The sequence below is a fragment of the Solea solea genome, chromosome 12, assembly GCF_958295425.1.
Source record: "Solea solea chromosome 12, fSolSol10.1, whole genome shotgun sequence".
NCBI classification, from domain to species: Eukaryota; Metazoa; Chordata; class Actinopteri; order Pleuronectiformes; family Soleidae; genus Solea; species Solea solea.
The window spans coordinates 25948660-25965719 of NC_081145.1; the positions used below are offsets into that span (position 1 = coordinate 25948660).

Genomic DNA, 17060 nt, shown 5'->3' on the forward strand with positions numbered 1-17060 from the left:
CAAGGGAATGCATTATCTCTCAGGGTCCTCACTTCAAATGCAGCACACACTGGTGTGTGTGTGTGTGTGTGTTTGTGTGAGCGACAGATGTTTTAACCATAGAAGATTTGTGCCTGAAACACTGCCTGGTTTCAAATTATGTCTGCTGACAACCGGAGTTTTACACATCATGCCATGACACATGTGCACAGTCATGAACACACACACACACACACACACGCACCCTGATTGGCTGTGCTGTTCATCGATGGCATCCACGGCGCTCTCCACAGAGTTCAGAAGAGACTGGATCTGATTGGCTGATTCCTTCAGGAGGAAGCGTGTTACAAACTGCTCCACGTTGGTTCCTCTCTCATACACCTGGGGGAAACGGAACAGAAAAAGAAAATCCATTGTTATAAAACTGTGTACTGACATTTCATTCACATTCTGAGCTTAAACAGAGCAGATGGACAAAGTAATTAAAGCATTCAGCGCTGGACTTACACTCCCACTGACGCTGGTACAAACCAGAATCATTACAGAGTCAACAAATGTCAATTAAACACATTCCCACAGGTGAAAAACCTTTTAAAACCCAGGATTAGACAAGTTATTTGACCAGTGGGAATTCTCCCCTGCTACTCACTTCTTCCCTTTCTCTGCTATCATGTGACCATTGTCGATCAGGGCTAGACAATTATGATTTAAGGAGGTCCGGATAGAGATTATTTCCTTATGCATGGGTCCGCAGCATCATCATGTTTAAGATGTCAAATAAAGACAGCGGTAATTCAATGCCATTTAAACAATATTTCATTTATTTGGAGCCTTACTGGCGAATTTAGTGGGTGACTTTTGTCAATTGTATTTGTATGCTTGGTTTGGTCGTGGCGTTTCACATTCCCACTTCAGAGTTTGGGTCGGCCTATTACTGACCCCTGTTGTAGGACATTATCTGTCACCTTGACAACATCGTCACAACATTGCACCTACAACTTAACATTAAAGATACATTCATTGCAATGATAAAAATCCTTAAAATGTTCCTTCATTAACACATTTTCAGAACTACGTTCCCTCTCTCCGTCCCTTCCTCTTCCTCCTCTTCTCTTACCGAGACTTTCTTGAGTCACTGATCAGACTTTCGCTTGAAACTTTGTACCAACCAGGCATAAAACTATTTGTCTAAGATTTAAGGCTATTAGGCTATTGGGAATCACAAAGTACTGTTTATATAGTTCTGGTTCGGACTCAGCAGGAAACGGATGAGGCGCGACAGAAATATCACCCAGGTCTTCTCCTTAAACACAAAAGCAGCCCATTAATCAGCTAAGTTTCCAGTTGTCAGCATCGTTCAGCACTCGTCTATAACAGTACTGACTCACATGGACAAACTCAAGAGAAACTCGACAAAGTGCAGCTCTCACAACATCCACCTCCAAGCCTATTGATCCGTCTGTAATCAACCATTTTTTAAACGTCGTCCAAGTGCTGCAATAAGCAACCTGAAAGTGGGAAATATATTCAATTAACCCTGGAAATTTGACGTCCTCTAACCCTGAGGGCGACTGACAGAAAAAAGAAAAGGAAAATAGAAGTGACATCTAGACGACAGCTTGGAAGCAGGAGTCCCTGCGCTGAGGCACTGACTGTGGCAGATAAGACGGGAGCTCCTGCTCTAACTCTGAGGACCTTATCTGCCACCTTTTTAATTATTTAGGGAACTGAGAGCTAAAAACGTCCTCCCTGAACAGTGACTGCAAAATCATAAAGCTTAGCGACTGTAACGATGGGGACATCAGGGCCTGTCTGGCTTTGGGCTTCAGTGCATTTTAATGCAGCGGTGTTTACGTATACTAAACTATCTGTACTTAAAGAATAGATGGTGTGTGTTTATTTTAATTAAAATAACCCGACGTTGAGAGAATCTTTCGAATAAGTATACACAGCTTATAGTTATAGTTATAGTTAATAATACACAGTTTATACATTCACAACAGGGAATAGAAGTTATCATGAAGCAAACAGACCAACCAAATCATGATATCAATGTTTTCCCAAAATAGTGTGTTGGTTGTCTACACACAAACAAAACAATGGTGAATTCGAGATTTTTCCCAAATAGCGTTTTCAGGGCTCCCAAAATGCTAAAAATGCAAAAAAAACCAAAAAACTTTTGTGGGTTCACCTGGACTCTTTCGTGTGAATGGTCTTTTAAGGGTGCATTCACACCAGCCCTTCTGAAAGTCTGGTTCATTTGGGGAGGTGTGAATGCGTGAACTCTGGTCCACATACAAATGTAGGTCTCTAAATGCAGGAAGTGGACTACAATGCAGGGCATTGTGGGTAAAGACAACCAAAACTTTTGAGTGTGTAGAACAATACGCAAAAACGCAAGACTGATAGGATTTGATGCAGCTCCATGTTTTGTTCTTATGTGGCGGAAACAGAAGTTATCAGATGAGCAAGTTTTCTTGTTCACCGTTTGTCTTGTCTTCTCCTTCAGTAATTCTTGATGCAGCGCCGCCTCAGGCGAGGAGGGGAATATGTTATTCAAAAGTTTCGGGGTTTGTTTCACTGAAGTGTGACGGCAAACTCGAGTCCCCAATCGAGTTAAAGGTTAAGGTTTCTAGAAACATTAAGTTTATTTCACTGTTGTCAGATTAACCAGTGAAAACCTCAGTATCAAAGTTATGGTCATAATTGACAGAGTGCGTCCTTTGGAGGGAGAGAGAGAGAGAGAGAGAGAGAGAGAGAGAGAGAGGGAGGAGTCAGTCGGTCATGTCAGCTTTTCTGTCAGAAGTCACAGTGTGGTGATTCAGGGAGACAATTAAGGTTCCTGTGCAGTCAGCCATCCTCCGCTGCACTCTAATCAAAGACAAACGCTCCCGCGAGACACAGAATCACACTGGCTGCATTGACTTCCATTATTACAGTCAATGGCTTTTACTCAGGCACACGCATGTACACACACACAGACATGCACTTATTGACTTGGTAGAGGCGGCTCTTCCTTATGAGCTCATGTGCGGAACCGTCCCCGTCAGCTTCTTCTGGTTTTCATGAGCATCATCAATGCAAAGCATAAAACACACATTAATCTTAAATACCAGCCAATAAAAATGCACTTAAATGATAGAACTGAGGGCTGCAGGTCCTAACAGAGACACTGATGATTCACTAATGACTATCACGCTGAGAGTCAATTACCAAAGTGGGATTCTTATCTGTCTGTGTACATACAATGGTTGTTTGTCTCTATGTGTGTCCCCGTGATGGACCGGCGATGTGTCCAGGGTGTGACCCCACTTTTCGCCCTCTGTCAGCTGAGACTGGCCTTCATGTGGAGGATAAAGCAGTAGAAGATGGATGGATGAATTCTTATCTGAATACATACAAATGACAAACTGAAAAAGTTGGCGTTCTGGGTCCATTGACTAAAAAAATGCTGATAAAAGATAAAAGAATGTTGATAAAAGACTTCCATGTGTGTTCTTTTTAATGAAACACGGATCCAGTGGAGCAAAAATGAAATTGCTATTTAGGCAAATTCTTAAAAGGGACTAACTAACGTCAACATGGTAAAAGGCCGAATATATTGCGATTCTGGAACATTTGGTTTGTGTGCAAGTCTTTGAGGAAAGTCTAATTCTCACCATTAGTTTTAAGGTCTTTTTCAATGCAGCACGACGTCCATGTTCGAAATTATGATCGCACTGAGAGTCACATAGATGATGAAGCAGATACTGTGTGATTGACAGCTAACAGTAAAGTCCTCTACCTATATCACGATTACTTAGGGATGGAAATAAACCAACATGGTGCTGTCAAAAACATTCAATTTGGGGTTTCAAAAGAGTGCATTTCTATGTTTGTGCAATATATATGGAAAAAAAAACATTCATTGGTGATTTATCTGAGGAAAATATCTGTATTTTGTAAAACTGCTATGATGATTAGTCGCATATTGTGAAAAACCACAACAATTTCAACAGTACAGTGTCATCTTTGTATAAGATGTTGAAATCAGCTGGTGCTGCCTTTGTGTACTGTGTGTGCAGTACTTTTCAGTACTCACAGCATGAATTATGGGAGTTGAGGTCCTGTGTGTGTAACATTAAGAAGGGTTAACTGGTAGAATTAGAATATATTACCCATAAGTGTGTTTATATAACCAGTTAAGAATATAAATTCTTTGGAATGAGAGCTACTATCTCGCTTACTAACATGTTTTTACAGCAGAACAAATATTCTTTCTGGTATGCGAGGGCCACCGTAGATCCCCGACACACGTTAGGAAGGAACGGGTGAGTGCTGGAGACTCTACAGTCTTACCATTTTCTCACACACTGGGCCTTTAACGTTTATGACATTTCGGAACACACGAGAGTGAGGAATTCCCTCGTATGGAATTGGGAATTGAACAGCACAGCTGTTTTATTAACAAGGAGATTTAGAGTAAAAATTGGAGTCCTGATAGATGACAGCGGGGAAACGCTCGCGGGCAAAAGCTGAGACAGTAATAAAATGTGTTGGATAAATTGGTTGTTCTTTTATTGTCAGAGGAAAAGCCCTTGGCAGCTGGCATCCAACCGCACATACAAATCACAGACACCAAATGTGACGCCTTAAATGTCTGTGCGCATACATTTTATTTGCAATTGTCAAGGGAGTCACAGTGAATTACCCCCCAAGTCTCCTGCCATGTTAGAGTCCTGTGTTACATTCATATTATTTGTAACTTCTTGCTTTACAGTGACAAGAGAATGTATGCAAACCATATGAACCCCAATTTAAATGTTTCTTGTCATCACGAGTATTACATCTGTGCGGGGTTGGTGGAAGAAACGCAGCGTTTCTGTGAAAATAATTCTCGTTTCTGTCACAGGGATTTTCAGCACAAGGAGCAGGGACTAAATGGAAGTTCTGGATGATATTTGACTCAGAGAACCTTCTGGGTGGAACTGAGTTGCTCCAGCTTTTTATTTCAGTTGATCAATCTCCACAAGAGCTCGTTTAATCTCCTGCCAGTAAATGCCCAGCAGTGCAATGTTTTTAATTTGCTTTGTTTGCAGCAGCAGGACTTGAATCCCCTTCATGTTTGCTGTTGCTGTCATTTTGCAGCAGTTTTTTATGGAAATGTACAGATTTTCTGTAATAATTACAATAAATATAGCTGCAAGTGGCAATATCAGGTCCTTGCACCCCCTCCTGCTGCACCATCTCATTTGTGCCTCTTCAAGGCGGGAGTATTATACCTGTAAATCATAGCAAGTTCGGTTCCGATTGGACCTTCTACAGTGGAGTTATCACAATTTCATGTTTTTTGCTGACACATCAAAATTTGCCACAACTTTGACGCCCCCTAGCGTTTGCACTGTGTGATGTTAAGTTAAGCTTTTGGTAACTTTTAATCCTTATGTTGTTCAGAGTGACCTGACTAAATTTGAAGTTGATAGCAGTTAAGCTCTGGGAGGAGTTCATTGAAATACCAAATATGCAAAATCACAGAAATTGGCCCCCCAATCGAACCAAAAAGGTCTGAGTTAATATTTTATTAACCTGTTTGGGGGCGTGGTATTTTCGGTAGATTTTGGGAGCCTTCTGGGTGGAATGTTTAGCAAGGAAAAAACCTGATTGTGTTCCAGCTTTTTAATTTTATTCGATCAATCTCCACAACAGCTCGTTAAATTTCCTCACATTAAATGTCCAGCAGTCGATGTTTTGAATTTGCAGCAGCAGCAGGACTTTACTCTCCCTCACGTTTGCTGTTGTTGGCGTTTTGTTGTGTACTGCTATAAATACTGTTTACTGTTAATGACCTCGACTATGACAGCTCCAGTTGTTTAATTTGTCTTGAACACAGTTTCACAGTGATCTGAATATTCTTTCCTACACTTATTACAATAAGGGATCTCTCTACTTGGCCGCTTTGTTGATTCTCTGATTGCAGCAGCTGTTGCTGCACTTTTACTTTGGCTCAGTTCTGTCTTTACTCTCTCGCCGCATCTGTGACTTTTCAAAATATCCTCAGAGGTTTGTGAAAAACACCTTAGCGCCAGTCTGTTACGTACGCTCAGTGATACGGAACATTCTGCCAACTCATCTTCTAATGCTACTGTGATTACAATTTTAAAACCCTATGAAATGCTACGTTTTATTTCCAGAATGTTGTCCTACTTTCAATTACCATTCAGTTTTTCTGTTTTCAGTTCAGTTTACTAATGAGTAACTCCACTTTGTGTTCAGCTCACCCTCCATTCATACTCTGGTACATACAGTAGAACAGTATTTCTGATTTTTACCACCAGAGCAAACTCGCGTACCACTGAGACCCATGGACAATTTAAAGACATTTCTAAACTCTGCAGACATAAACTGATGTGTGTGTGTGTGTGTTCACAACACAATCACACTTAAAGGAATACTTCACCGATTTACATTTAGCTTTGTATTACAAGAATAGAGGTAGTATTTTTGAAAATTGTGCTTCCCAACCTCAGTTTCCCCTGAGTTGAGAAATATCTTCATTCTTTTCTTTGTTACGTGCCCACCAGTGACACTTGGTCCTGGAATGAGGTCACTTAATATAATAATTAATATGTTTTAAAAAACAAACACTTAATTGGGGGCCCCCTGGTGGCCGGAGGCCCTTAGTTCACTTATACCTCGGGCCGGCCCTGGTAGTCATCATGGTGTGGTGGGATTTGTCGAGGGGTGGGGCATGGTGCGATTTCAAAAAGGGAAACTTATGCGGTAATGGAGACAATGAAAGAGAAATTTTTACCGTAGGTGACGGAAAAGAAGAAGAACAAGAATAAGAAGAAGAAGAAGAAGAAGAGGCTGGATTTACTTTGTAGCAAACATGTTTCCCCGCAGGCTGCCGTGTCCTCTGTACCTCCACTTCCACAAACACTTCCACAGCATCACACATGCAACATAAAAGTTGACTTTTTTCTCTTCATGTGAGTAAGCAGAGCCATATTGACATCCTCACTGTAGTAACACACAAACACAAACACACACACACGAAAAATACTACGTCTATTGTAGTAATACAAAGCTCAATGCAAATCGGTGAAGTATTCCTTTAATGCTTGAGATTTCATGATTTCGTAGAAAGACGATAAATGAATATAACCACAGTATATTTTCAGTCAAATCGATGAATACATTCATTGTGTAACAGCTTGTTGTGGCAACTGGTTAAACACCATTGTGCTAATTTGCTAAATCCACTCCAACTGCGGTGAAAACACAAGCAAATCTGCAGGAACGTTCGGTTCCTCGTGAAAAGTTCACGGAACTTCTAATTCCTTGGTACTTCTTGTGGAAACTGTGGATTTACTGTAGTCTCTATGTTTCAGCGGCTCATCCTACAAAATGCACAACAAATTGGGACAAAGCAGCCGACACAGATTGCAGCTAGAAGACCCACATTAGGTGCGAGTGGATCCCTGGGGCAGTTACCCACTTTTCTGGCTGCAGCTTTCGGATTCTGTGAATCAGGGAAACCAGCAAAGAGCAGGAAAAACCAAAGGGTCACCTGATTCAGGAAAAGCAGGGGGGACTTTCAAGCTTCCCCGTGTTTCCCCCCCCTCTTTCTTTCTTGTATGTACAATGTCTATCATCCTCTCTCTCTCTGTCTCTCTCTGTCTCTCCCTCTGTCTCTCTCTGTCTCTCTCTCTGCTGCTGAACATTTCCCATGGGCCTGGGCTTCAGAACCAGGGATAGAAAAGCTGTAATCTATAATTCACACAGATCACTGACCGAGGAGGAGAAACACCATCAACCCTCCGCTGGCTCGCATGAAAACAGAGCAGTGATTAGCTACAGTGGAGATCACCGTGTGTGTGTGTTTATCTATTCAGATTAATGTGTGTTTTCTCTGTGTGTGTGTGTGTGTTAGTGTGTGAATGAAGGCAGGAGGAACAGGAGCGTGTTCTTGTGCGATGATTAATGATGTGATGATTTTTTATTTACACACATAACCTCAGGCTCTATATTTGTATTGAATGCATTTTTCACACATTTACCAAAAGGCGTCACGTGAAATAGCGACACAAGCCAGAGGAGGCAAATGACGTGAAGTAAGCGCAAGTAATTGACCGTGCCTTCAAAGTGTGTGTGTGTGTGTGTGTGTGTGTGTGCAACTGTTTCAGGCCTCACGTAAAACATTTCTTCTCATCTTCTCGAGGTTAACAACAAATTTCCTCATTACCATCCACCTACGCATTTGCATACATGTGTAGGGCAGCTCACTTCTGAAGCACACACACACACACTGGTACTTCTGTCTTTGTGAGGACGATTCATTGACATCATGTATTTTCCAGGTTCCTTAACTTACACCTCTGAGAACAAGCCATAAACCAGTGTCAGAGAAGGAGGACAATCCAAAATGTCTTCGCTCCATGAGGTCCAATTGTCACAGCGGTCCTCACAAAGACACGACTACAAGCACACGCACAGAGTCTTTTGTGATAAGATGTTGGTGGCTGATTACAGGGGGCTGTAGGAGTAATCAGTGATTACAGAGATTGGTCTCGTTAGGGGAAATTATTCCTTCTTCTGTGACTCAGATGGAGACACGGGGGCTGTGCGGAGGGGGACGGAGGTGATGAGGGTGTTTTAACTTTGAATAATAATAAATGTCAGGAAACTGAAAACCTGTAAACAATCACTTCAGAAGTGAGAGCAGCAACGACGACGGCAAAACAAACAGAGACCTCCCACGCTATGAGATTTAAACATAACAATGATGATTATTAAATTATAAATACACTAATGCTTAAATTTGCATTTCAGGATTGTAATCTCCTTACATGATGTGGTTTGTAAGTATTGAAGAACAGAGGGATTAGGAAACAGTTTGTGTAATCCGTGCACAAACAGAAATAATAAAAGACTACATTATTTTAGTCTCGTTATAAATATTTCTACAAGATAATTGGCGGCACAATGATATCAGTGCAGTCACACTGCAGTTGCCAGGCAACCAGAAGTCGCTCTGCACGGCGATACAGTACAGAACATCTAAGATACTTAGACAACTGAGCTTTGTATGTAATGGACCAAACATCCAGGTTCAGTAGATCTCTCGTCATCAGCGTAAGGTCTGAGGAAATTCAAGAGGCAACCGGTCAGGACGTCACACCGCGGTTTGTAAAGACTCAAGTTTAGTATTTGGTCAAGTCTATGTTGGGTTTCTGAACCGCTTTACTTTACGCAATCAATCTAATCCACTTTATTTATAGAGCAAATAAGCAAATTAAGTAAAAATACATTAAAACACAACATCTCACGCTGACTCTGATTGACACTGCGTCAAAGGCCAAGGAAAAGAAGTGTCTGAAGTGAACGGGACAGAGTTTGAATCAAGTCAAATTAAACCTGATTTCCACATTGGCTTCAACCTCCAGCCTCAGCGTTTTACAACGACTTTTCCAGTACTTTTCCAGGATCACTTTCCTCAAATTCAAGGACCGAACGTGCCGACACAGCTTACGATGGGAGAGGCGACTTGTAAGAGGCGCTTCGCCCATGATGGCGTCCACTTTTATTGATTGGCAGCACGCTCTGCATCTGGACAAGTGATTGTCCTCGGGATCTTGGGTCAAAGTTAGTCTTTGTAAAAATTCAATAAAAATATTTGAATAATAATAAAGTTAGTCTTTGTCATTTTCTTTTGATGAGTCAGAGATGTTGGAATTTTCATTTCCCCGGCGTCACGTCGTCATTCGCTCGCTCTTGATTAACGTTACTCGCTCGTTGTTCTGCATGGAATCTCACGTCAACGGCAGAGACAGAGAGAGACAGTGGACAGTGTCCACAACACAGCTGATAATTATGACTCGACGTTTGTGCTGCTTAGTCTACGTACATCAAGCAATGCAGGGCATGAAACAGCAGGTGGCGACGTAACAAACAAGGGGAGACATTTACCTAAATATCAACAGAATTCAAGCACTTTCAATGACCCATGTCTATTAAGGGCTTTTTTTTTAAGGATTTCAAGGACCCATGGGAATCGTTTTACTAAAAGTCTGTCTGTAAAATAAAAATGATGTTCTTGTTGGCGCATAAACACGAGCACAGATACCAATCCATCTTAAAGTTACACAGCAGATAATTTATTGGCCAATCCATCATAAAAACAATGATATTGTTTGGGAAAATTGAAGCACATTTCATTTTATTCACTGCATCGACGACTATTGATGGAACTGCTCTGAAGGATCAACAAATCCTTATTTATTGTCGTTCTTACTCAGCGTTCCCGTTCCAGACGCAGAGTTATGTGCTACAGTATACAATAGCATGGACTGGTCTGTAAGCGTCTCTCCTTTGTCCTGCATTACTGCCAATCAATCCAGGTGTGACTGTATAACACTGGAAATAATCCACACATAATCTCAGATGTCCGACTTCTGGTGGTGACCATGACTGACCACGACTGGGATGCACGGTCTGGAGAGAGCACGTTAAGTGTTGCTATTGACCCTCTCTAAATTCCCCCAATCCAAACGGCTTAGCTTTAAGGAGCCTGATGAGTCTCAGCTGTGATGTGAGAGGAGGAGGAGGAGGAGGAGGAGAGATAATTCTGTCTTTAAGAGCTTTACAGGGTTGCGACGCTCGCAGTGTAAACAAAGCTGAAACAACATCCGAGGCTGGACGACACGGTTCCCTCGTGGACTTCATCACCATTAGCAGGATTATGGAGCAATGCTGTTTTTTTTTGTTTTTTTTTACACATGTGTGCACGAGCATGCAGCAGAACCATATAGTCATATACCAACCGCCATGTCGCAATACGCCAAGAAGAACCTACGAGAAGATTCCACGCTGTAGACAACACGCAGGACAATACAATGGACCTCAAAAGTTAAAATCAAGGAAAGAAGAGAAAAACTTAAAATAAAAGTCTGAATGTGAGTGCTGCTTATATTGTTTCACAGTTTGAAAACAATATAAGTAGCAAATCCCTGCAGGCTGCAGATAAATTGTCTCTTTTTTGAATCTTCTATGCCAATTTAACACAGCAACACTGAACTAAAGCTAAAATCATCAAATCAAATTCAATTGAATTTGATATTTTCATACAAAATAACAAGGCAGAATAATGAAGAAGAGAAGAGAAGAGAAGAGAAGAGTTTTCAGAATGTAATCCATGAGCAGTTTGATGTTTTCTGTTCGTTTTTCAAGCCGCTCGGAGCAGAACAGCAGCCACACATCGCCTTCTTACCGAGGTGTGCTCCCCGGAGACTTTCCGAGGTGCCTATTTTTAGACTTTTTTTCATTACTTTCTATTGGTTTGATCCACCGTTGCCACGGTAACCTATATAACTTGTTTGTGTTGCGGCATTTCTGAGGTGTTTCCCGCGCACACGCACCTGAGGCGATTTTCTTTTAATTTCTCGACCTTAAGACGGAATGAACTTTCATTTTCGTTGCCTCGTTGCAGAGGCAGCAGCGCCGTCTCCCTACAGTAGGTTTTCTGCTGGGATGACAGAGGTTTGATGTGCTGGGGAAAACCCCCCACAATCCTGCCTCGGCTTCACACATCAACCAATTAAAATGGTATCCTAGCAACCGGAGTCAATATGTCTCTAAGCAACACCATTTTAGCGCGGCGCAGGAGATGATAGCGGGGCAGCAGGCCTCTGACTGAGAGAGACATATTGTACTTAAATGACTACTCACACTGTCCAGAGCTTCGCTCGGTTATCACACACTCGCTCGAGTTCTCGGAGCCTTGTGTGCACACACACACACACACACACAATGCTCTGACAGTATGTGTGTGTGTGTGTGGTGGAGTTCTAATGGTGGACTTGTACAGTTAGACATTTACCCACTCCTCTGGGGACGTATATTACTCCATTAGTGGGGCACTAACCTGAGCATGTACACACACACACACACACACACACACACTGCATTGACCTCCATCATGTGGACAGCCTAAAAAAAAAAACATTATCCCGAATCTGAACCATAACCAGTTAATGAGTTAATGTCTAACCCTAACCGTAACCATTTTTTTTCATTACTATGTTAAAACATATATACAGAGGCTATAAGAATATGTGCAATCTAGAGTGTCTTATAACTATATAACTATAACTATATAAACACACAGAGAAAAAAGTTTAAAATTTCATTAACTTTGTGAAATTTGGAAATAAATATATCACAATTCAAAGTTTTATGTTTTATGAACAAAAATTAATCATAACTTTGACTCAACAACACGGAAAAATACGCAAAAACGAGTTGCGTATTATCACGCAAGTATTATCACACAAAGTATTATCACTTTAAATAAAAAATACTTTGGTTTTAGCCTTTAACTTCAGTTAATTTGCCCTCAAATCAAAAGGACATTCAGTTTCTCGAGCATAGTCACAGTTACGCAGCTGAAATTAGATCGATATGTAAAAGCTGGTAATTAATTAACCTGTCGATTATTAATCGATCAATCAGCTGTTTGTAGCCTGGAGTCTGTTCACAGTCAGCAAATATTTATATTCCAGTCACTCAAGCACAGAGCAGAGCACCAACACGACCATAATTAGTGTTGTCATCAAAAACACTTGATTACTCACTCACTCACTCACTCACTCACTCACTGGGGGACATTTGTTCATTTGCAGTCAGGATTGAAAGAAGCTAAAAACAGGAGATGATAATAGATTAGCAAACATTTGGTGTTTTTTGGAGAGACGTGGAAGTGGAAGTGGTCCATGACAGACAGACAGACAGGCAGGCAGGCAGGCAGGCAGGCAGACAGGCAGGCAGCGTGCCTGGGTTTGTGTCTAAACAGAAGGCGAACTCACTAACAGGCATCAGAAAACACTGGCGCTCTTCAGATATCGTGCCAGCGTCGTCTGTCTGAGAGAAACAAGAGCTTGGAGGGAGGTGAGGAGGAGAATGGAGGTCAGAGGCGGCTGTGAACAGTGAACAGTGGGAGGGAGCAGAGCTGCTGCAAGGAAAGGGAGATAAAAGGGGCAAGGAAAGAGGCAGGGAGAGGGGAGGAGAGGGAAAGAGGAGAGGGAAAGAGGAGAGGAGAGGAGAGGAGGAGAGGAAGGATATGTATCGTAGGCTGTGTTGAGGTCTCTGCTTAATCTGTGTGTTTAACTCCCTCAATCCCTCACATCTGCATGAAATCCCCTGTATGGACTCCCCCATTCTCTGCTCTCATTTTCACCCAATTACTCATCCACCTTTCACTCTTTCACACACACACACACACACACACACACACGCACACACACAGGTTTGCACAGCGGTTCTCCTTAGGACACTGCATTAGACGGGCATAAAGAGGTAACAAATACAAGTACATACACACAAACTTGTTTTTATGTATTAGTGAGGACATGTAATTGACACAATGCATTCACCAGCCCCTTAACCTACCTTTAAGTTTAGTTTATTTTCTTGTTTATTTAACGAATAATGACATTTTAACCTGCCAACAGGATCTGGCATGCGTACTTCTGATTTCCGTAATCCCTAGACCGTTTGTGGGTTCTAGAAAATTCAAAAACACATGATGTGACCCTGCCTTTCGTCCCATGTCAGCTAAGATTGGCACAGCACCCTCTGCAACCCTCAAGTCGAACCCTAAACCTTAACCTAAACCCAATTCTAACCCTAAAACCAGGTCTTAACCCTGAAAAAAGTCCTTTAAAAGTTCTGGGGCCCCAGACAAAATGTCCACACAAAGTTGGGTTTGTACATTTTTGGACCTCATAAAGATATAAGTACACACACATACACACACCAGCTCACTCTCTCACTCCCTACAGAACTCTGTATTATTCATGCTGTGGGTGTAACCTCATCAGTCAACACACACACACACACACACACACACACACAGCTGACAACACACAGTCAGTTACAGAGTTACAGTCAGTTACACAGTTACAGTCAGTCAGTTACACAGTTACACGGTCAGTCAGTTACACAGTTACACAGTCAGTCAGTTACACAGTTACAGTCAGTTACAGTCAGTCAGTTACACAGTTACAGTCAGTTACACAGTTACAGTCAGTTACACAGTTACACAGTCAGTCAGTTACACAGTCAGTCAGTTACACAGTTACAGTCAGTCAGTTACACAGTCAGTCAGTTGCACAGTCAATCAGCTACACAGTTACACAGTTACACAGTCAGTCAGTTACAAAGTTACACAGTCAGTCAGTTACACAGTTACAGTCAGTCAGTTACACAGTTACAGTCAGTCAGTTACACAGTTACAGTCAGTCAGTTACACAGTAAGTCAGTTGCACAGTCAGTCAGCTACACAAAAATGACCGTTCCCTCTGACATCGCGAATCATTTCACAATCGCAATTAGGTATTTATTCTAAATCCTTCAGCCCTAACCCAAAGAGATTAAAATACTAAAAAGAGTAGACTGAAGTATAAAATGTAGAATCACATGAGTGTAAAAATGTCATGGCATCCTATCTGCTGAGCTTCCTCCTCATATACAGCAACGGCAGCCGTGAGTGATGTCAAGCTGTGTCCCCGACCTCCCTGACCCCTCACTCTGACTGAGTCTGACCTCTCCACTCTCCGTCACCTCCTTACACGTCCGCGTTCCACCTTCACTCGCTCTCTCCTTGATTTCCTTTCTTCAGATTATCTCCTCACTCTTTGTCCACCTCACTTGCCTCCTCTCCTTTATTCCTGGAGTCAAACTTTATTTTTATTTTTTAACATCAGGCACACTGACAAGCAGTGTCTCGCTCCTTGGTTACCATGGAAACGGTAACCCTGGACACCAGGTTGTGGAGGCTGAGGGTTACTAATGCCATCGGGGTCTGACGGGATTTACTGGTACAGCATGTGACTCTGCTGTGACTGAGACTGAGGCTACTTAAGGTTCTGTTCCACTGCAGGAACTTTTAACAGGAACCGAGAAACTTTACCAGGATGTATGTGCATTTCAGCGGTTAAAGGAACATTCCAGTTATTCTTTTTATTAACCCAAAACAGTCCTGTGTGGAGGGTTCACGTTCTAAAATGTCAGGAAAAAGGTCTCTTGTACTCGTATTGTCCTCCAAGATATTGTTCAGAAGTAAGGTGTAGGCAACTGGAAGATGTTTCTCCTCTCCTCTCATCCAAGAGGCTTCTTCAGAGCTGTGTTCTTTAGTTTGAAGTTTCTTGAATGAGAGATGAAACATCCTCAATTTAACTCAAGGAATTCCAGTTGTCTCCAGCAAACGTCTGAAGATCTTTGACCTGCATGACTGAGAACCTTCACAGACATTCTCCAAAGAGTTATATCATGATCCTATATCCTGTACACATGGTTCTCAAACTGTGGTACGTGCACCACCAGTGGTACGCAAGCTTCCTCTGGAGTAGGGCTGAACGATTTTGAATAAATATCTAATTGCGATTATTTTGACAGGAGATGCGATTGCGATATGATTTGCGATATCAGAGGGAATGGTAATTTTACATCGTTATTCTCATTTTCATTAAGGATTAATGTGTGATATTTGTGCAGGTGGAGGATGAGAGAGCAAATGATCCTCCCGTGAAACATCTGTAGCTGACTTTGCTCGACCTATTTACACCATTGTATTTTAACGTTGGTGATAATTTACTTCAGGAGCTCAATATTTTCTCAGGAGGTTCTTGGTATAAAACGTTTATTATTTATTATATTAGTTGAGTTAGCGCTGGTTGTACATTGTTATGTGACAATAACGAGTCTTGAATCTAAAGTTTCCGGTGCTGGTTTTGGACAAACGACGCCTGATGTGCACCGCTGTGAAATCGCAGAAGGACACTCAGTGATTTCTAATTAATTAAACTCAAACAGAAATAATAAGGAGGCAAAATAATAAGGAATCCTTGTGAGATTTCCCCTGTGCACATTGAAATAAAATCAAGACTCTGTGTGATGTTCTGTGCTTTATTTGCTCTTCAAATCCCACTTCTTCTTAATTATAATTATCATAAATTTGGTTTGGTAAGAAGTATATTCAAAAAGTATGACGCTACTGGAATAACTGGATATTCACCATTGACTTTTACTGCTTTTTGTAAATTTTCCTTAAAAATGATCTTACTGAGTATGAGACAGTGTTGTCACAAAGATAAATGCAGATTTTTTTTTCAGTATCTTTTACAATCGACTGCTGCACCAGTACTTCACCAACACACTGTACTGGAAATGCACAATCTTCCTTTACTCCATTAAATCCTCATGAATAAGTCATGGATGTTATGCAAACTGCTCCTTCAAGAGTCATATTCACCGGCGGAGGCCGCTGAGATGTTTTACTCACTCCCATTTTCTTATCATTTCATTCATCACTGTCTTCACTTCTCAACCGAACCAAACCCACAACCCCCTTCCACACAATCTCACTCTCCTCGGTTCCCTCTCCTTCATCGATTCTCCTCCCTCCTCCCTCTTTACTCTCCTCATATCGCTCCCAACGTTATTGTGCACAGACCTGAGCGCCTCCCCTGCCCCAGCATTATCCACTTCACCTTTATCTTCATGAAGAAAAGGAGAAGATGAGGTGGAGGAGGAGGGGAGGTGGCAGTGGCTCGGGGGCAGAGGAAGACAATGCAGGGGAGATGAAAGGGGAAGAGGATGAGAGAAAAGAGGAGCGGGAGGAGGAGGAGTTAAAGCCTCATGGTGGGTCACTTGCCGGAGCGAAACAATTTCCTGAACACATTTTGAAAAAGGGACAGAGTTAACAAGATTTTAGTCTGAGAGGAGACGCGTGTGCCTGTATAGTCGTCGAGGAGCATGGAGGAGCACGGAGGAGCACGGAGGAGCACGGAGGAGCACGCTCAGCAAACGCTTGAAAAAAAATTAAGTGCTAATGAGAGCGGCTCATTAACCACAGCACTTAGGCAGGACAGATAGGACAGGAGATTTTAATGAATTCTCCTTCCCCTTTTTTTGTTGCTTATTCATCACCTTTGACACACACACACACACACACACACACACTCTCACACACTTGCAGAGGCCTCATGAGAATCGTGCTTACTTATTTCCACCTGCCGGAGAAGCCAATTAAAATTGTTTTCTGG

General features: G+C 41.9%; 1 protein-coding gene across 1 annotated transcript in view; it reads right to left on the reverse strand.

Moving 5' to 3' along the window:
* Positions 1-17060, reverse strand: part of necab2 (N-terminal EF-hand calcium binding protein 2) — a 147154-nt gene that overhangs the window by 69479 nt on the left and 60615 nt on the right. Inside the window, exon 6 of the mRNA XM_058645367.1 lies at positions 224-360. Within this exon, the coding sequence (XP_058501350.1) occupies positions 224-360 (137 nt within the window). The remainder of the gene's footprint in view (positions 1-223; positions 361-17060) is intronic.